The sequence below is a fragment of the Liolophura sinensis genome, chromosome 8, assembly GCF_032854445.1.
Source record: "Liolophura sinensis isolate JHLJ2023 chromosome 8, CUHK_Ljap_v2, whole genome shotgun sequence".
Lineage (NCBI taxonomy): Eukaryota > Metazoa > Mollusca > Polyplacophora > Chitonida > Chitonidae > Liolophura > Liolophura sinensis.
In genome coordinates this window covers 24798190-24820445 of record NC_088302.1, presented here as the reverse complement: position 1 = coordinate 24820445, position 22256 = coordinate 24798190, and the positions used below count along the sequence as shown (strand labels likewise).

At 38.1% G+C, this 22256-nt stretch overlaps 1 protein-coding gene across 1 annotated transcript; it reads left to right on the top strand.

The window, feature by feature from the left end:
• Nucleotides 1-5199: 5199 nt before the first annotated feature.
• LOC135473001 (pancreas/duodenum homeobox protein 1-like) lies at nt 5200-21946 on the top strand. The gene is made up of 3 exons (XM_064752768.1): nt 5200-5713; nt 6766-7278; nt 20853-21946. The coding sequence occupies exons 2-3, from the start codon at nt 6780-6782 to the stop codon at nt 21353-21355; spliced, it is 1002 nt and encodes a 333-aa protein (XP_064608838.1). The 5' UTR covers nt 5200-5713; nt 6766-6779; the 3' UTR covers nt 21356-21946.
• Nucleotides 21947-22256: the final 310 nt, after the last annotated feature.

The window sequence follows — 22256 nt, the reverse complement described above, 5'->3', positions numbered from 1 at the left end:
TCTTTCCTGTTAGTAAATAAACACATATCAATTATAAATACCACGGACATTGCCATCAGAAAACATACTATGTGTGGTGTTCAACATTGTATGAGTGAAGTATTTATTTTCACTCATACGACGGTGGTCTGGTTTGTGGATGGAGGATACCAGAGTTCCCCCAACAGTAAAATCATCGCTGTTTGCTATATTTTCATGATAACTCAACATTTTGAATATGTATAATAATGATAATAATTTGTGACGTCTAGTAATTTTTTGCTTCTCCTAATTCCATTAGTGCAAACCGTATGTATACGTTGCGGCTATATTAAACATTTACATAAACAGTTGAAATAAAACCTTGACTAAGATATATTGATAAGAAGTCGAATTTCACCAGTTAAGTGTGACCATTAGCCAACTTTCACCCTGTCGTCGTTTCTCTGGTCTCATTCTCTATGCTGTTGTATTTTATACTTTCCGTTTTACATTTAGTAAGTACCCTAAAAACCTTATTCCGCTGTCGATCAAGGGATGGCATGCTTTAAAGGATTGGTGTCCATACTGGTTATTTATTCATTATTAGCTACCCCTGTATATATTGTTAAATTGAGCGTAAAAGAACATTGGAAAAAAGTACCGTAATCTGAGTAATATGGCATTGAAATCACCAGATAATGAGGCTGGGTTTATGCATTTTTTCCGCCAAGACTCGGTAGTCTCCGCCGAATGAGGTCATACCAGTCTAACTTTTACGAGCTGTCAGAGCTTTGCCCTTTAGTTCAGTTTTAAAAAGTCACACAGGTGACAACAAGTATACCGAAATTCTCCACAAAATGGTTTGCTGTTCTGCACACCGTTGTAAAAACATGTCCTTGAAGAACCCTGGAATATTTTTTTTTCAAGTTTCCGGACGATTTGACCCCGAGGAAAGCGTGGATTCGAGGCACAAGATGGAAGGGTTTTATACCCACCAAATACAGCCAAATCTTTACAAGGCAAGCACGAGTTCATATAATAAATGCTGGCGGGCAGCTAAGTTTTAACAGCAGGGAGCAAAAATTAAGTTTTAAATATATGTATATAAACTTTGGTGATAGGCTTGGTAGGTGTCCAACAAAGCGGGATTTCATTCGCGATTAGTTTGATAATCTTCGATATTCTGGTAAGGTGAAAGAGAGTAGAGTAGTTTAAGTAGCGTGGGTCTTAATAAGTAATTACCCTTAGAGGGCTTCGCATATATTAAGGTCTGAAACACGATAGTGACTGCTACTGCATCAAAGGGCATGCGTATATAAAGCGGGTGATAATCTGCGATTACATCGACTGATTCGGACTCCGCCCTGTTCAGAGAAGCCTCTGAATACTTTAGGGATATATTGTATCTAAGGTTTGATAATGTGCGACGAAAATAAATGGACATTTGTACCAATTTCTGTTTATGTTTACATATTTTTGCGTCCCTGAAACCAGTAAAATACGAGTAAAAAACTAACTACGGTTTAAATATTGTTATATCAACTTCGGTTCAATTGCCTAAATATGGTCTCCATGTAACACCATTTTATAACAATATCTGCTCATATTTTAGATTACAATGTTTACCTTTAAAGAGGCATTCACAAGAACAGCCTCTTAAATCTACGTGTTAAGCCCGACATTTCTGTAACACTCGTGAATAGGCCGTGAGGAGGCGTTGACATTTCCTCCACTATAGGTCATCCTATTTAGGGCTACTTTGATTTCATCACATTTTGGTAAATCGGTTGAAATGGACATTACACTATGCTACCAATAAAGTCATCGTCTATTGTAAGTCAGCAGGCCGGCAGCTATCTTGAAAATGTTTGCAATGGACATAATGTTTGAATCAGGGGACGTTCTGACGGAAACGATATCAATCATTACATGCGATAAGTTTTCAGAGAAGTGACACACCCTATCCTCAAAATCCGCATGGTGTAATGTAATAATAGCATATAGAGAGTAAAACCAGTGAAATAGGGCCTTTTGTCAATTTAGCTCAGCTAGGTTTACATTCTGACTGTTCAGTTAAATGTCGTCGTTATATGACTGACAAATTGTTAAGCACGACGTTAAACCCTAAGCATTCATTCATCAATTCGATTAATTGCATTACCCGAATGACCTAATTTTCGGTCATTCACATCTTTTTAGATTGCGTGTACAGAATATATGATGACACGAGCTGGTAACGATATAATATGACCGTTACACAGGGTGGTTTTTGTATTGTTGAGTAATCGAAAACGATTAGACAAAAGTAGAAACATCGGGACACAACAAAGTAAATATGCTTGATACAAAAACACAAGCCAACACACGTTTACGCGAAGGAAAAGCAAGTTAAGAATTTTTTTTGTCGGCGTGATGGAAGTTTCATTAAAAACCCAATTAGTCTTTGTATACGTTTTCGCTTGTTATTTAAAAATAGCTTACTTTGTGAATAAAACATATATAGTTAATAATAAACACAAGGATTTAACTCATATTTTACATATCCTTCTTACCTTTGCTCGTGTATTTCAAGCACAAAAATGTCTTGTCCACACAGGATAAGTAATGTTTTCATTTACATCCAATAATAATAATAATAATAATAATAATAATATTAATAATATAACGTTTTCATATACAGACAGTATGTTATGTTACATGGGGTATGACGTTCTATTTGTGCCATTCAAAAGCACTTGTGTCAACTTCATTGCACATTTAAAAGTTGACGTCGAGTTTTGAAATGCGACCTTGAGTTTTAAGTGGGGTTTTAACCAGCAAACACTCAATATTCAAAGTTGACGTCGACTTTTCAAACTTGGATAGGATGTGTCGAATTTTGAGAGTTCAGACACGTTGCACAAAGCGAACATGATCTTTAAGACAGTGTTAAAATGAATAAATGAATGATTAATCAATGTCGGCAACATTTCAGCAATGTCATGGCATAAACATGTCTGGACAAAGACACATCTATTTATTTATTTATTTATTGAATTGGTTTTTACACCGCACTAAGGGATATTTCTCGTTTAAGAATTTCACTTACAAGAGGGCGGTGAGTGGTGAGAGGAAACCGGGCAGAAACAGGAGAAAACCCACGATCATCCGCAGGTTGTTGGGAGACACTCCCACCTACGACCGAAGATGAAGCCAGCACGAGCTGGATTTGAACTCACGTTAACACGCTAATCGCTGTAGCCACGGAGGCCCCGGTACAGGATACTGTATAGATTTAAATATGAAGATGACAACATGCAAGTCTTCAAAAACATTTTAACAAATTGTGTAACAAATGATTTAACAAATATCAGTTAAAATACGAAAACCACAACGAAACTGTTATTAGGCCTTCCACATATTGCACATATGACGTTTAACACTTAAAAGAGGATGTGCAACTTACTGTGCCATTTTCATAAAATTTCCTGTAAGTTATATTGCTGGAAATTTTTTTCGCACAAGGCATTATCTAGGTTATAGCACCATAAGATATGAAAAACCGGTTTAAGAGGCATTTGTGATGTAAGCCGTCTCTTGCAATGAACAGACACTATAGGCAAAGCTAACTTCCAAACGCATTTGCACTCAATATGTAAGAAACCTACACAATTATTTCACAATTATTTTAATGTGAACGAATCTAAGTTATTTACGAGAAACTGGTTGGTGCTTATAGGGGCTCTAGACTCCAATTTTTATCATAAGCAGACAAATAAACCTTAAGTCTTAGTTTATTTCTTGAAAACCCCTGCAGAAAGCTAAGTTTCATTTACAGGGTTTCATGCATGTTGTTTATTATTATACTCCACACTCTGAAAACGAAATTGTGTACCCATGATACACATGAAAGTTTTGATCTGCATGTTAATGTGATGTATGGATGTACAATTTTGCCAGTGCAAACTCCATTCGTAAATAATAGTTTTTACGAGTGAAAAACCCTGGAGTATGCAAATGAGAAAGATATGTATATATATATATATATATATATATATATATATATATATATATATATATATATATATATATATATATATATATATATATATATATATATATATATGCAAACGTAGTCGGGACTATAAGGTCATGAATATGCTGTCATCACTAACAGCTCTTGTCTCGTAAAGGAGTTACTAGAAATGAAGTCTGTTTTCCAGACATTTAACCTATAAACCTTCTGTTTCCTTTTGTATAATAGTGCACCTGTAATTTTGTTTGCAACACAGAAACTATTGCTATATTGTTATGAATACCATGTAAGTACTTCACTATTTTTATTTTAATAATAATAATAATAATAATAACAATTACTTAAACAGTTTTAATCTATTAACCAAGACTATATATATTAAAGACTGTGCTGTAACAAACATACATTTACTAGTTGTAAGTTGTAGTTTTCAGCTGAACATTTTAAAGGGGCAATCTGTTTCTATGACAATATAGTTACCACACAGTCTTGATGTAATTAAGCGCATTCCCCCGGTTTCACTGATTGTAGGGCTTCGGTGACAATAAACGATCCACGACGCTTGTTTAGCCATTTGCGTTGTCTAACGTTTGTTGAAAATCACTTGTCTGCCACCAATATTGTATGCATATATATGCATGTACGTCCCTCTTGGGAAAATTACTTGCCAAAGGTCGCTGGTTTACACTTTTCCTCTACCCATAAAACTGATTGCCATCGTATGAGTGGAATATTATTGAGAATGGTGTCAACAATCAACCCGATGAATGTATATTTAAGTCTATATATTTATAGACGTTAATACATGAACTTACGTCCTTATCAAGCCCGGATTCCAGTTTATTCTCAAAGTGGATGTCTCCAATCATGTTTATATATAGGAATAAAATGTGCAGGTGTCGTGATGACGAGTTTTCAAGGCGTGTGCATGTGTGTATATTTCAGTAAGTATTTTCTCTATCTAAGTCTTTCTTAAGGAGAGCTAAAGTTGACGGGATTTATAGATACAAATCGGTGAAGTACCCCTACTGTCCTACATTGATACTTCAAAATTGGAGAGCTAAAACAGAGCCGGGAACTCGCTGCATTGATCTCTTACTCGGTCGGGAACATGTCGCTGGTCCTCACATTCTCCTATAGCTAGGCTCCAGCGACGCGGGCAGCGATAAGAAGACCCGCTTTCTGGTCGGCCACCGGTCACAACTTCACGGGGGAATCAAACTTATTATACATCTCAAGCCCGGGGAGACGGGATTAGAATGTAGGCCAAGTCAGACTAGACTAACTATTAGACAAGTCTTCTTTGCCGCAGACAGTAAGTCAAAAATTTTTAGCATTTTTGAAAATGGAAAGGCAACGACGACGCGGGTTGTGAGGCAATCTAAATAGCTGAGTCGTCGGGGAATTATGTCTTGACACGCTGTGACTCTAGGTAGTGGATATGGTTTTAGCCGTCAACCGGATTTTATTACATTATAGGGGGTAATATCACAATATCTACCTGTTACACAGGCGACGGACAAAGGGACAATGTGATTATTTGCACGGAAATATTAGTCGAATCCCTGAAATAAACTCCCGATTACAACAATCCGAAGAAAAGGCGACTCGCTGGCAAGGAGATGGCAACCATCGTGAAGGAATGAAGATACTACAGATAGATTTAAAATCCGTATTTCAGATGAATACCTGCGAATTCAAATTCAAGAGGACGGTGTAGGCGATCCGTCATCCACGGTAAGTCTGTGGTTACATTATGTCTGATTTGTTTCAAAGGTAACTTTAAGACACAATGTTGTATTGAGCTTCTAAATTGTGTACAATTTCAAAAGCGTCAGAGACCTTGAACAAAAATCAAACGTTCAAATTTCCAGTAAGTACCAGTAATATTTTGTCTTTGCTAATAGTTTAAAACACTCTACCTGTTCACCCTCCAGTAAAGGAAGCTACACATTAGCTGTTCAAACACACTAAGTACACATATCCGCTATTATCTATTCCACTCAAACATCTCCTTGATGTCTTTCACGGCTGCGTATGGTGTAAATCTGTGTTGAGTATTTTACTGACGAACAAATGCTTTCTTATAGAATCCTACGTGATAAGTACAAAATTGTGGCCTTTAACTGGCAGGTGATCAGCTGCATGAATTCAAAGTAAGCTAATCTTGAACTTATTAAGATAAGAACTGTTTGTAAATTTTGAAGGCACAGGCCTTGACCATACAGAATTTAATTGTTAAAATATTAGGGGACATATTGATCATTCCCAACTTCCAAACCTTTCCTTACATCGAGAAACATTGATATTTGCAACTTACCAACTTTAAACCTATCTGTGTAACCGACTTGTGCATTTGTTGAAATGAATAAACACTTCAGCTACCATATAACAAGCGGTTAAAAAGTTATAACAGCATAAACATGCCGTGCATTTGAACTTCCGGTGTGGTTATTGAACAAAATGTAACATATCTTTTTGGTTACACTGAGTTTGGTGTCAGATTAAACACTTGACAAAATCTACAAGGGTCAGTGGCCTACAAATACCTTGTTCTATAAACGAATGTGAAAATGGTAACCGTTGAATACATAACTGCAAACATTGAAGTCAGATATTGGCTTCCTATTGGTTCCCTGTTCCAAAGACATGGCGTATTTCTCGGGACTGACTTGTTGACATAGGGCAATCACGTGAGACAAGAGATTCTCAGCAGACGGCTTGACGTTGATGGATGGTGGCCGACTTCATAAACTTGCCTCTACCTCCCCTACCTATGACTATTTCAGATCATTATAGCACTATGGAAGGACATGCCACTTACTACAGTCAAACCCTCTACCCACGGGAGAGTTTCAGCCAGGTGTGTTCCACGACCCCACCTGCCAGTTATATGGGCACCGCACAGCCGGCTTGCATCTACGCCCAGAGGAACAGTCTAGGAAGTCATTCCACCAACATGGGTTACGGTGGACAAGCCATGGCCGTGGTGGAACAGCAACTCTTGGAGGACCAACAATCTGTCATGAGCACCCAACAAAACGTGAATATTACCGGAGGGCACAGAATGCCTCAAGGTTCCCCCGGGGCTCCACTGGGCATGGGCTCACCCAGCCCGGCCCACATTCAACCCTCTCCCCACAACAGTCCTCCCTTACAACAACCTCCCCCGGCACATAGCCAGAGTCTGGGACAGCCTAACGGTAACTCCAGCCTTCGACCACGGTCACCACAGACTTTACAGTTTCCGTGGATGAAGACAACAAAGTCTCACGCTCATCAGTGGAAAGCACAATGGCCAGGTAAGTCGTGATTACCTGTACTTTTGAATCTAAAATATCCACTGAAGAGATATGCGATGAAAACCAGCAGACGTATTTTGACTGAGTGTATATTGGCGTTATCTTTTCACATAATTTATCCGCATCTCAAAATAAAGTAGCACCACAAACAGTCATTTTGCGTGCTATATTGTTCGACTCATAAACTACAATAAATTTTTATTAGTGATAGTGTACTTTATAAGTGTACTTATAAAATTTATAAGTTTCGGGAAAATGGCGAATTGCTTTGAATACCAACTTTAAACTCTAAAGGATCCTAGGGTCTAAGGCCATATTTGACAAAATCAACTCTGAACAGCGTTTGAATTGTTCATTTTATAAGCTCTGGCCATAAAACTATTGATCCACAGTTCCATTGCAATACGGTTTAGAATTTGTAGTTAAACAAAATTGCTTTATGGAATCCTTTGACTCCAGGACAAGAAATAGATATGGATAGGGTTTTTAACATTTGGGCTCTCTGAACACTAAGAATGTCTGAAATTAACAAACCAGTTTTGTCTCTCAGTAAATGTTCATGGTCTACGTAAAACGTACGACCTAAATTATCTGTTACAAAACCCACATGTTTTGCTAAAAAAGTAATAAAACCCCTTCCCGTAATTTGTCCTTTACTCTCCTAAAACGTTGCTAGATGCAAAAATACATATAGCTTTACAATTCAATTCAACAATTCAACAACAGAATACTTTCAATTTCAAAAAAAAAAAAAAAACTTAAAGCAAAACTCACCACAGTTTCCTAAAATATCCCAACCGTAATCCATGCCATGTAAATTCCTTGTGAAATACTTAGTAAGATGAGTGAAATTGAAAAATCTTAACGGAGAATGTCGGGCGAACCAACTGCAACAGAAAGAAAAGGAACAGAGAGCATTTCCAAACAGGAGCTCGGGTTTTAATATCTGTTAGCCCCCAGTAACATTTATTTTTCTTCGGCGACAAGCAATTGATTTAGGAGTGTAGTAATTCTCCAGTAGCCAGCCTGCCCACGAATAAGAATTAATTCGGTGCAATAACGTGGAAAGTCAGCGTGAATGTAGTTTCTTTGTCCTCGTTTTACGCGTGTGGCGTTAACGCAACTTGTACGAGGTAGTGTTCTGTAGTGTTTATGAAGAAATTAGAGATTGTTTAATGGTAAACCAGGAAACGCGGCATGGGTAAAACATGTCATATACATATGCTGTCCCTCAGAAGAAGCATGCATATGCTAATGGCAGCTTTCTTAAGCACATTTAATCAGTTACTCAAGTGTGTAATTTACACCAGTCCTTGATTTTATTCTTGTCTCGTATCCAGATTTCATAAAACCTCGCCACAAAATAGCTCAAATGCTGTTCAAAAGCTTAATAGTTTATTTATGGACATCTTTGGGCATTCTCAAATCCCCGCCATGTAACATCGTCTTTCCAACTAGTATCTCATAATTGTAAATAAATTAACTTGTTCTATTTATGGAAAGTGCAATTCATTAACACATAATGTGATGCTTGTGTACACTTACAAACAACCATCTTGTGTATACTCTAAATTTTAAACATATTACCCATTCATTTTTTTTCGGTCACGTCTTTGAAAGATATATTCGAAATTAATGAACAATATTTTAAAACTTTGGAACACTTGTTCCTAGTTATTTACGAAAGTAAACTATTTCTGAGTATCAAATCCGGTTTTGTTTAATTCATCAGAGACCAGACAATTTCAATACTCTGGCAATATTAGGTTGTAGCTGAGAATAAAAACTGGCTGGAAAACGTCCATCTCGGCACGGCTCTATGACGGATTACTCGTAATTGTTCCACGCTAGATACGGGCTCGGGGAGGCAAATTTCAGGATAGTTCTGCTGTGTGGAATTTTCTTGCTTCATATCACACGTTCGGTTTTCGAGTGTTGACACCCGAAGACAATGGCCTTGGCACGAGATGGAAATCGGCCGCTTCATCGCAGGCGTCTTTGATTCGAACGTTTCTAAGCAGGCCCCGGGCCACATATTAAACCGCTCTCTTGGTGAACGACCGGGGCCATCCGGGAACAATATTCGACGTGTCAGATTGTCGACTTTAGTGACAGCAATTATCATTACAGTGTAATTACAAGTGAAATGGAGGAGGATGATAGCTTGATCTACAGCAAACCTTTCCCCGTCCGAGTGCCCGATCTGCTGGCTTCTTCCGCACGTCTCTTTGGTTTAATATCCAAACCAATGTGCCCCAAGGGTCGCAACTGATGACCAGCCATTTTGGAAGCAAACATAAGAGACAGACGAACCGGAGCGATCAGGGTAAACAGCGCACGTGTGACCACATAAACTTTTAGCCCAAAGTGAACATGGAACTTTCGTCTACTTGTTCTGAACAACCTTTGTAAAGTGACGGTGAACGTTACAGAGTTTTCATTTGGCGTCTGCTAGATCACGGAACATTTCCTCCTCAAATTGCGATGTGCTGATGGCGCTTTGAGATCCTCTCGAACATATCATGGGCAAATCAACATAGACCAACATTTCCCTTCTGCAACTCTCCCACAAGACTTCCTTCACACGAGCACAGAATTTCCTGGTGCTTAAATAATTTGTTTGATTAGTAATTAAAACAGTCCAGTGATTTGGGTTAAGTCGAACTGAAGATTCCGCAAAGCTTTTTCCCTGTCGGTCTCAACACTGAATTAGAAAATATTAGAACTTTGAAGTTAAATGATTTTTCTCAAAACAGTAAACCTTGTGTTAGCTCTCAAAGACTTTGAATGTTTCGTATATGGAATGTTGAGTGCGTTAATTACAATCATTATAAATGATGAAAGAGAGTAATGAAAAAGGGTATATATGTCAAGTGGCGATAGATAGTAAGTTTCGCGGAATGAGATCAGTATCTTCATAGACACTCTTGGAGAAGAAATCTCCAGAAATATCTACAAAAGTTTGTGTGTCAAAAATAATCCTTGTATTGTGTGTAAGCTGCTCATAAATGATATTAAATGTACACCAAGTAATATACACTATAATATGGTGTATTGAAATGCTATGCAAAAGGCCATAATACTACCATGTATGTTCAAATACTTAATACGACGAATAATTTGTAGCTTCATAACTGCTTCCTAACTGACTTAGACACAGTTATGAAGCAGAAAAACTTAAGAAACTTAGATTGAAGACGTATGATTGCCTTCGCACAGCAGTTTTTGCAGTAACTACTTGTGACGTTGACTGAAATCGTCACATAACACACATAGTCTAAACGATGTAAATACTGGCCATATACATTCAGTTCGATGTGTTGATTCAAGCAAGCCTGCTAAATCTGCCACTTTTCCATAAGGATTATTATCACTGTGTAAATGCTGAAAAAATGTGAAAAGTCTTAAAACCTGTCATCAATTTTATTGATTGATTTCTTTATTGTTCAACGCATCACATAAGAATATTTTACTTACTTCACGGCGGTGAGGTGTATTCTCTTTCAAAGATGCCTGACAAATCTGACAAGGTTTAGTCAGGTGGCGCACGATCGAAATCGTAGTCTTTGATCTCAATGGTCCATGGCGTATCATTTCTAGTAAGGCAAACGTTTTATTCGAGCGAGCCTGCGATATGGATGTAAAAGTCTACAGCATATAGAGTTAAACCAGGGTAATGGTGACAATGTGATAGGTGATAAATGGTCACACATATTACCTGTCTCTTGTCAATATACCTCAGTTAGGGTTTTATACAATTGTTCACATAAATGCTTAATTAGTATAGCAAGTTATACATCTCTCTAGCACCATGACATAGGCAAAATGAGGTAAAAAATATGGTGATGTTGATTGCAATATAGTATACGTCAGTAATCTAGAATTACTCAGAATGATGCGTTAGCATCACATTTAATAAAACACTTTACGCATCTGAACGCATTTCATACCTAATGTACAAGCTAATTTCACCATCCAAGAATACACCTACCCTGATTTTTATAAACAACACGTATCGTTTAAACACCAAGAAATAATAAGCAAACTCCAGTATTGTTTTACAAGAAATACACAACGTTTCTGTGCTAAAATTGAATATTACCTCGTGCTTGATTAAACACACTAGCACAGTGAGGTAACTGTCGATTTTAGTTTCACGAAACAAACTCAGCGGCAGATAAGTCTAGATAACTTCCTGAGTTTGTGGGAACGGCTCGACGCTGTTGTCAGCATGGACCAGTTGTTATTGAACATTCGGCAGATAATAGTTCCTGCAACGGCTTAGTCAGCCATGGTATGACAACCACGAGACAGGTATGCCGTCAATGCAGACCTTAGTTACCCATAACAAAAACGATACAATCTCGATGGCACTAAGTATTGTGTAGACACACGTGTCTAACCAGCTCAAGTGCTAAGTGCGGGGATACTCCTGCTTGAATAATTGTACTCGAGTGCCCTTGAACAAATGCTGGGTTTTATCGAGTACCTTTTCGTAACCAATCATGTAATCTGGTTAAATACAGCGACTAGATCAAATAATATGTTGTCTGTGATCTTGTCAAACTTGTTTTCCTTTGTTCTTACATTATAATTCAAAATCTGGGACATGATCGGAAAAAGATGTTAGTGATTGTTTTTTTGTTGTTGTTGTTGTTGTTATTATATGGTCAGAGCAAAAATGTGGTGGTATGGTATCAGATGCTGTCCATGATAGCATGAAGTTTGATATCATTTGTTCTCAGTTAATCACGATGTCTTAAACTTTTGTTATCCTTTCTTCCTTAGAGGATCAGCAAAACACAGCGGCTGTAAAATATAATCTCAGTGGTGGTATGAAATTCGCTTTCCTTTCCTCCTTTTATATCGAGCCCCTTTCCATGTTGCTGGCAGATCTTCCTGTATAGGAAGCTTGATCTCATATCGACCGCATTGCTGAGATATATTGTATTCCTGTATAAACCAGGAGTTTGCTGATGGATTAAGATGGATCCCTATGCATTGTTTTAATATGATAGATGTGATGATAAGACAGCATTCTGAAAAAAATATACAGACCAGGGACACACTGACGTCCAATGATTCGCAACTACATGTACGTATCATAGCTGCAGTTTTTTTGTTACCATACCCTGCTTAAGCCATGGCGATGACGTAGAAGAGGTGTAAGTTGTTACTTTTAGAGCATGTATGTAAGCACTTGGAATAAAAGCCTAACTGAGGTAAACCGACGAATTTCACAGGTAATACGTGTAACCACTTACCAGCTATCACACTGTCGTCACTTGTCTGGATTTACTCTCTATGTTGTAAGTCTTTTATTATATTCAAGAATGCCAAACGTTAATGCCCAGAGCGAGATATAAAATACATCCTGCACAGGTAGCGAAAAAATGTATTCAGGAAAACTAAATTTTTCGAACTTATAGTACAAAAGATGGATTATACTTGAACAGATGAATCACAGGTGACGGTGAACTTCGGGTTAACTGCCTGATGCTCTGTATACAAGCAAGGCTACTCGTTTAGTAACGCAAGCAGGTTAAACGTTCAAGCATGTTTGGATTGGATTGGCCTAATAAATTGCAATTAACACCACTGCATTTTTTTCACTTAATTCTACGTAAGCCAATGTGCGAGGGGCTGTATAAGTTTCTGCTCTTTAAGCAGTTATAAATTGAGCAGTTATAGAATGAATGCCTAAAAGTGGCAAAGTTCGAACCGGTTAGGTGCGACTATTTGCTTTCTATCATACACACTGTCGTCGCTGCTCTGGTTTTACTCTCTATGCTGTGGGCTTTATACCGTAAACATTCAGGTACTACGCTGTTATTGTGGATTTAGGTAACAAAAACAGCTTACACAATTGTTAGGAAGAGAAACTCCATTGCCTTTATTAGCAGTGATTTTTGTTCCAATTTTGATGTACAACTTCATTAAGATTGCTCTTCCGTTTGTTCAAGACGTCTTTGACACACGATTACGATTTCCCAGGATTTATCTCAATCGTCAATCAAACTGGACGTTCCAGGTCAATAATCACAAGGCCAATTCCTAAACCAGCGCTCAACTAAAAAAAACCCACAAATAACTGGAGGAAGAATTTAAAGTACGAAAATAAGACGGATTCATACAAAGAGAAGGAATAAACATTTTGCAATGATGTAGAAAGGCGTAAGAAATATTCTAGGCGAACTTACATATGTAGGGTTATATAAGAAGTCTTATCTTAATTTACTATGCTACTTTAGAATATGTATTTTGTGTTGTTGACAGCTTTGATTACTTTACGGCTTTGTTTGTACTAATGAGCTCTGAAAGATAATGAATGTGAAGACAAACGCTTGGAGCTGTAGTCAGGTTTATCACAGTCTCGTACATTTATCACATTCATCACATTCATCACGTTCCCTTTCGAAAGATCAGCTTTACATATAAGCCAAACTTACGAAGATGACCACATTCATAATATTTTATTGCCAATTATGTGACACTGAGTATTTTTCTTTTATTATCACCTTTTGAAAAAATCTTGTTATACTCAATTGAGATACATGAGATATTCAGAAGTTCAGTACGGACAATATACTTTCAAACGGCATTCGCTTTTGACATCAATATATACACGTATATATCCAAAATATATAACGACACACTATTTATTTATTTATTTATTTGTTTATTTGATTGGTGTTTTACGCCGTACTCAAGAATATTTCAGTTATACGACGGCGGCCAGCATTATGGTGGGAGAAAACCGGGCAGAGGCCGGGGGAAACCCACGATCATCCGCAGGTTATGGACAGACATTCCCACTTAAAGCCGGAGAGGAAGCCAGCATGAGTTGGACTTGAACTCACATTGACTATATATATATTAATACTGTCATCATGTATTTGCCGGACAAGCTGTAATCTGCGTGTTGTTATCTGGTCCATAAGTCTGCATTTTATTATATTTCACATTGCTATATCCTGAATATAGCGAAATGTTATAGATAAGATATTAGATATCTTTTCTTTGTCCCTGACATCTTATCTTTATCAATGATCAATTTACAATTTTTTTGTTAATGGAAAAAAAGAGAAAAAAGAAAGCTGACTATTTGCTATTCTCTCCTACCTATTTTACCATGTGTCTCAGAATAAAGGAGAGCTTTAGGTGATTTGTAAATATTAATTTTTATTAAAACGCAGTCGTGGGTTTCCCCGCGGGCTCTGCCCGCTTCCTCCCAGCATAATGCTGGCCTCCGTCCTATAAGTGAAATATTCTTGAGTACGGCGTAGAACACAAATCAAATAAACAAATAAATTTCATATAAACGCGATCTCCGTGATTGTTATTTGAAGGCTTATTGCTGTAAAATCTTCTAGCCTTAAAAGAAATCGAAGTCCTCGTGTAAGTCTTAGTCACTTTATAACCTACAAAGAAGTTGAAGAAGTTTAACGTTACTCTCAACATTATGTCGATCACATATAATACGGTAACTGTTGGTAAATTTCCATATTGAAGACACCAGCCATGCTGCCTTATGTCTAAGACTGCCAAATTTAAATTATGTTTTGGCTTGACGTGTCTTAGGATCGAACTTCGGCTTATCTGAGGACACACTGAGAACGACGCCATTACAGGATGGCTTTAAACTTCACAATTAAAGTTTATTTAGCATAACGTATACGTATGTTATATACAAGGCTAGGGGGTTGTATAAACATGGTCCAGTTTATATATGACATCTGCGTTTATATGAATAGCTGCAGAAAAAGCGTGACTGAGATACTTTTATACATTTTGTTGCTTCATAGCAATCTACTTTGAATAATACAAATATGAACGTTTCATTGTTTAAACATGAAGTGTTATGGACGCAGTGCTTATTACACACGCATGTCTATCCGACACAATTGGCCGACCCCGATGGCTCAGTTAGTAGAGCGTCCGCTTCTGGGGCAGTAGATCCAAGGTCAATCGTGGGTCGGGTTACACCTAAGACCTTAAAATAGGACATTGTAGTTTTCCAGGCTTGGCGTTCAGCATGGCTCGGCTTTACTTGCCTTCGGTAAGTCGTCTAAATGAAGCAACACTCGATAAAAGGGTGGTGGAAATCCGTCCTGCAACAAAGAGGCACATTACATACACCCCAAGGATTCCTTCGTCGTCATATGAATGAAAATGGTTAAATACGATTTTGAACCCTAAGCATTCACTCACTCCAACATCACTGGAAACTGCTGACTACTTCCAAGTAACTACTTTGACTATGGATATTCCTTTACAAGTTAAGCGAGTATTTTGTATAATTTTCTTACTCTTCATTCGCCTTAAGAATGGATGCTTTACAAAGCTGTCCAAATTTAGGTATTGAAAAAGACGTTAGTATATCAATCGTCAACCATAAATGACGTTCCAAATCAACAATCGCATGACCAATTTCCAAAACAATGTTCAACAAGAACTATACCAACGAACCAAAACAGTACATAATTGTATAAAGTAACGAAATATAACGAATTCATGTAAAAGAAATCAGGCAACAGTTTTCAGCGTAATGACGTGAAAGGTGTTATTGAGGCGTGAGTTTAATCAATACCCAAATTGTGTCCCAAGCGTGTTTGTAAACTGTTGATAATCAATCAAAAATCAGTTACTCTTTAATTCCTACTGTTACATGCAACAAAGCAAAACACCATTATTAATTTGTTTTGCTCCGATCAGTTATGTTTTTGTTTATTTTGCCGTACATGTAATATTTCTTTATGTTTAATTGCTTTACCTTCATTAGGAAAATTAGGTAAACGTTTTTAAAAACAATTCAAGACAGATGTTTTCCGCCAAACATCAGTTTTAGGAGCAATCAATCGTCCGACTAAGAAAGAGGAAGAAAGAAAGACGGAGAAAGTCTAAACACACGTGGCGTAACCAGTTTGACTATGACATTGTTAAGGGAATCTGGATGAGTATAGTTGATTAGTATAGCAGAAAAAACATGTCTTCATGTTTGAGCCATCGACCGTTACCTGGATGGACGAGGGGTCATTTGGTCGATGACAAGTGTTAACATGATGTTTCCTCGATTTACATGCGTGTAGAGAGGGTTTGAACACATGCCTCACCGGGCGGCCCTGACGACTGGTCTCTCAGCGCCGAGTACGTGTTCGGGAGTAGAAGGCGTTGCTGGTCGGCCGGGCGCAGGCTCGGAGAAGGATGGCGAGGCGGGACATGATCGATTTCCGAGTCGATGGTCGTCCCTGTGACACCGCGCGGTGATTAATTTGGGAGCTTTGTGGGAAGGCGTTGAAACAGCTAACAATATTGCATGCTATAAGATCGAGTGGCCAGACGGAATAACGCTGGCTAGCATTCAGCGGGACGAAGTTTAGGGGCCAATTATTAAAAGATCATCTAAGCGTCGCATAAATTCTATCATTTGCCCGGCCTGTCGGTTATCGGCCGAGCGCTCAACGGCAGACTCCCCTTGTTGGTATCCTGGCTAGCTCGACGTGGCCACATCGTGAAGCAGCATGAAGCGTGCCACACATACCGTTAAGTCATCCCTGCTGCTGTGAACGAAATTCATTCCTACTTTTTTTTTTGTTATGGGGTTGGGTAGGGAGGTGGTGTATCGTCAAGGAAATAAGTTTGGACTGGTATATTTCATTGCTTTTGCTGTTGATGGCTTTTTGGTTGTATGATTGGGAAACACATGGTGGAGTGGCAGCTTACTTGTTTTAAACACTTTATCGTGAAAGCAGTACGCATTCAGAATCTTTGTTAAGCAAGTCGACTATAAAAACTAACCACCAAATTTAATTGTTTATGGTCGTGTCACTCTTTGACTTACACAGCATGATGACCCTCATAAAAATGTTACAAAGATGTCAAGCAAAAGCTTTACTTGATTCCCATGAAGATACATCAAGAAATAAGAAAGAATTAAGGGTTGTATCTGAAACATTTCAGCGTCTTTTTCACCTACTAACCAATCAATAAATCACTGAAAGAAAACATCGATCAATCAATGTTTCAAGAAATGTTGTCCATAGAAATAATTGCTTATGCCTTTAATGGCAGTCAATGAAGCGCTGTTTAAAATGGCTTGAGTACGGCGTAAAACACCAATCAAAAAAAAAAGATGTTTATAATGGGAATTTACCTCTATCCAATGAATGAGCAATACTAAGGCCAAATTATCAAGGAAGTACTTAATTTCAAATGCATTACAAATTTAAGTTGTCTAAAATGAAATGAATGGTATGATGGCCCTTGCTTAGTTGTCTTCATGAAAGATGATACTAATATATACAAAATTTTAATTGTGAACATTGTTTAATTGTGTTTGCAGAAACAAGACGATTTGTTAAGTTTATTAAAGAGGTTTTTGATAAGTCACCTTTGCCTTCCAAAAGCGTATATATATCACCTTGCCAACCAACACTGTTCCAGTAATTTGATTATGATCCCTTGTATGGAAATGAAAAATTTGTGAAACGAATTGCTAGACGGTATCTCTATCGCCCATGGTGTCAGACAGGGTGAGGGGTATAGGTCACCCCTTTTCATTTTTTTTAACTGGCTGCCTTATATTTTCTTTGAAACAAAATTGTAAAAAAAATCTAATTTAGGATACAGATTCATTACCACTAATGGTGTCAAACAGGTTGAGATTACAGATTCTTTTTGTGTTACTTTTTAACTTTTCATATTATTTGCGAACTACCCGGCATGCTGTAATAGGTGTTCTTTACATACCATGGAATCTGAAAGATTGTCCCCAAAAACATTAAGAACGGAATCTTTGTCCACCCATGATTTTGATAAAATTGTTTAATAAGTTATAAATTACTGGACAGGTCTCTGTTTTCACGTCTGAGGTGTCAGGCTGGGTTGATTACCACCCTTATATCTTTTTAATGTGGCTGCGATATAACAAACAAAGGAAGACGGTTTAGCCACTTGTATTTAGTGATTTATTTATTTGATTGGTGTTTTACGCCGTACTCAAGAACATTTCAGTTATACGACGGCGGCCAGCATTATGGTGGGAGGAAACCGGGCACAGCCCGGGGGAAACCCACGACCAACCGTAGGTTGTTGCCAGACCTTCCCACATACGGCCGGAGAGGAAGCCAGCGTGAGCTGGGCTTGAACTCATAGCGACCGCATTGGTGAGAGGCTCCTGGGTCATTACTCTGCGCTAGCACGCTAACCAACTGAGCCACGGAGGCCCCTAAGCCACTTGTAAATCAACTAACTGTAGAAACTGTTCTTATACCTTTACCTGGAGTCATTGGAATTATCAGGAAATGAATAAAATTGCCCACACAGTTGGTAAAACACCGAAACAATGTGGTTGTCCAGAAAATAAATAAAAATGGAGACAATCTACGACCGAATTTTAATTTATTATTACTACAATCATGTTCAAAGACGTTACTACTTTTCAGTTTGAACCAAAATAAGTTTCTACTTTCATATTGGCATGAGTTTAAAGGTGTAAGGAGAGTACATGAAACTAATGGGTTAAGTACACCATGAGCGTATTTACATTCAAATTATTCAATAGTCTTATATTTAAAATACAGCTTTTATGTTCTATCAGTGATAATATTAAATCAAAACAGAATGTTTGATTTTAAAGGGAGTTGTATTTTTCTGTCCTTGCCATGAAATGTTATAAAATGTAATTTCCTCTAAAGCCTAGCCACGTTTCTCACGTACATACCAATAATATTTACATGCACCTGAATTAAAAGCTCTTCTCAGACAATGCTCAACTAAACCGTAAGCAAAATGCTTATACATGTAAATTATTCTCTGGAAATTTAAGCCAGTACTTGGTTTACAAATTACTCTTTGGAGTCGAATAATCTCTATGTTTTCGTTATAAAATGTGCGCATTGATATACAGTCTCACACGCGATAAAAAAGAAATTAAAAATAAGAAATTAAACATTGGAAAAATTAATTTTAAAATGTCACAGTGAGCGCAATTTTATTTATTCACACCTGGTGGTCTAATTAAACAGACAAAGTCAATTTTACACAAAACGTTGTCAATTCCCAGTGTGCCTGTGATTTATACTAAGGCGCGCCGTACAGGCATGGGATCTATTGCATAAACACCGTTTGACATCCCGTAAAACATTGTTAAGCATTTCATTTGTGCTTCGAGGTTACCTGGTTGTATAAATATTAGGACCGTTTTAAACGTGTTATAACTTGACATTCGATAAATGACGAAATTTATGATGGAAATAGTGCATGTTAAGACAACAATAACTGCGTCCGTATCAAACAGATAGCAGCATCACCAGAAAGAATGGGTAAAAAAAGCACTGGTTTTAACTAAGATATTGAACACTTTCGCTTGCTAAACCACTGTGTGTTTGGAGTTCCTTACCGACATGTATAGCGACACTGTCTGAAGGGAACTGATCTACCATTCCATGGATGTCTAATTTCACAATTATCCAGACGTCTTACTTCAACCCGCACTTCACACCTGTCAGGTGTGTCTTGAATGCTTCAATCGCCCAAATACCGCAAGGTTTTAGCTGCTCTCGCCTACACACATGTATGATTGTTTTGTATAAAAGACCGCAGTGTATGGCGTTTAATACACAATCGCAATAAAACAACGCAGATGGACCAGGTCTCTAGCATCACTTATCAGACAGAGATACTATATATAAAATTTACTTATTTTAGCTTGCTCGCAATTCATAGAACGTATCCGTACACTTATTCACATGTTTAACTGAAGTTTATAGACATGTTGAAGAATAGGGCCAAATCTATGACAATGATAATAAATGATTATAGTTCTGCCTCACCTCAGCAAGATTACAGCCAACGACTATACGAGCAAACGGCATTCTGTCTTTATGTATTAATATGGAAAGGCTTTTGCGGTCACTGTTCCTGGGGAATTGGTGACAATAGGCATATAGTCTGCTTTGCGCAGCCTAACGCTCTGCTTTTCGCAGCCTTACGTTCTACTTCGCGCAGCCTTACGTTCTGCTTTGCGCAGCCGAACGTTCTGCTCTTCACAGCCTTACGTTCTACTTTGCGCCGCATAGCGTTTGCTGAAATATCCCACATACAGTTAAAAAGGCATGCGTTTTCATTTTTGTGATGCTGCGTAATGAGAGATATCGCATGGTAAGCAAAATCGCGCATAATGAAAACATATGACGTCATATCACCAGTTTTCACCACTCAGGCGCAAGTTATTTGTTTTACTCGAGAATGCAGCTGTATCTGCTGACGTCACGTTGTTTTGCCATATACGACATGGGTTACCAGTGAAGCAACATCGCGTTTGGGCTGCTCTAACATGACCTTTTAAGAATACCAGATTCATGATTGACTTATACGGTTACCAATCACATCTGAAAAAATGACTGTGGCCGTTTTTGTCTATTCCCACCTCTTTCCTACAACAACGAAGATTATATTATTTTTTGTTTTTTTCCCTTAAGTAAAAAGAACTTGATTATGGCGTTGAACAACAATCACACAAAAACATCAACCACATTCATTTGTTAATGAATTTCATACTTTCATTGTTTTAGGTGCACATTTTTCTCCAGAAGATGAAAACAAGCGGACACGGACTGCCTACACTCGAGGACAGCTGCTTGAGCTGGAAAAAGAATTTCATTTTAACAAGTACATATCCAGACCGAGGCGAATAGAGCTGGCCGCCATGTTGAATCTGACAGAGAGGCATATTAAAATATGGTTTCAAAATAGACGAATGAAATGGAAAAAAGACGAAGCGAAACGTCGACCACGCCCTCTGGCGTCGAACGGGTCGGTTCAAACGAACACAGAAGCATCACCAGCCGATGCTGACAGCGTTGTTAGCACTAAGCTCAAGGTGTGCGTAAAAAGTGAAGCTAATGACTGCACAAACTACAACAACTCCCGATCGTGTCGTTCCGGAAACGCTGAACCAGTTAATGGAAGTGACTCTTCAAAAGAAAATGGCCTCTCTCCGACCAGTAGCGGACTTTCGCCAGCTCCAAGCGGCCTTTCTCCAAATCCAGATTCACCGTCCCTTAACTCTAATTGAAGGACTTACGGTTCCGCCATCTTGTTTAGGGAATGAGAATGTAATCGACATGAAGACAGCACCTCGTGCCGTTAATGCGCCAAAGCAGTGTAATTTTTACTGAGGCAATCTGTTTGCGGATCTAATCGACGATTCGACACGTAGAGGTCTCAGGTTCAGTTTTGTGAAAGGTGTGTTATAAATGTTAAAGGTATTAGCACTTACACCAAAGTGCACATTGCATGACATTGTACAGGACTACTGACTGTCGGAATTCTCAAGCTTCCAAGAGAGAGACTGATTTGTAGAATGTCCACACTATGCACACTGCGGTGGGTGTAAGTTTATATGTGGAGGTATAGCAAGGGAATAGAACACAAGGTATTTTGTTAAGCTTTGTTGCTCTAAGACTCCTACAAGATTTACAAGATGACTAACAAAACCCCACCGGAGGATAGGAAAAAAAGAGGCAAACACGAGCAAAACGGGAAAAGCATATACCGAAGTGATTCCCCAGGTATTTGTGGACAGATTTTCAGTGGAGCGATTTCGACAAAGTGGCCATCTTTTAAAGTACATGCACGGATACATCAAACTAGCTTCCTACTTGTAGATAGAACAGATATACATGTATTTTGTGCCACGTTTCGCGGTGAGAAGTGGACAAAAATTTACAGTTTGGCTGATGGAAGATTGGCAAACGAACGTCTGTTAAATGTAAACGGTTCAAACCATTAATGTTGACACTAAGAGTTTCTTGAAACAAAGATGTCCATGGTATGTATCAAACATTGTATACGAAAAGAATGAGTTACTTTGGTGGTTTTATTATGGTTGGCGATTAACCTGTATAGATTTAGAAACATTCCATCGCTGACCGCTGAAAGTGACGTACTGATTTTCATGTTCGCCAAATACCGTG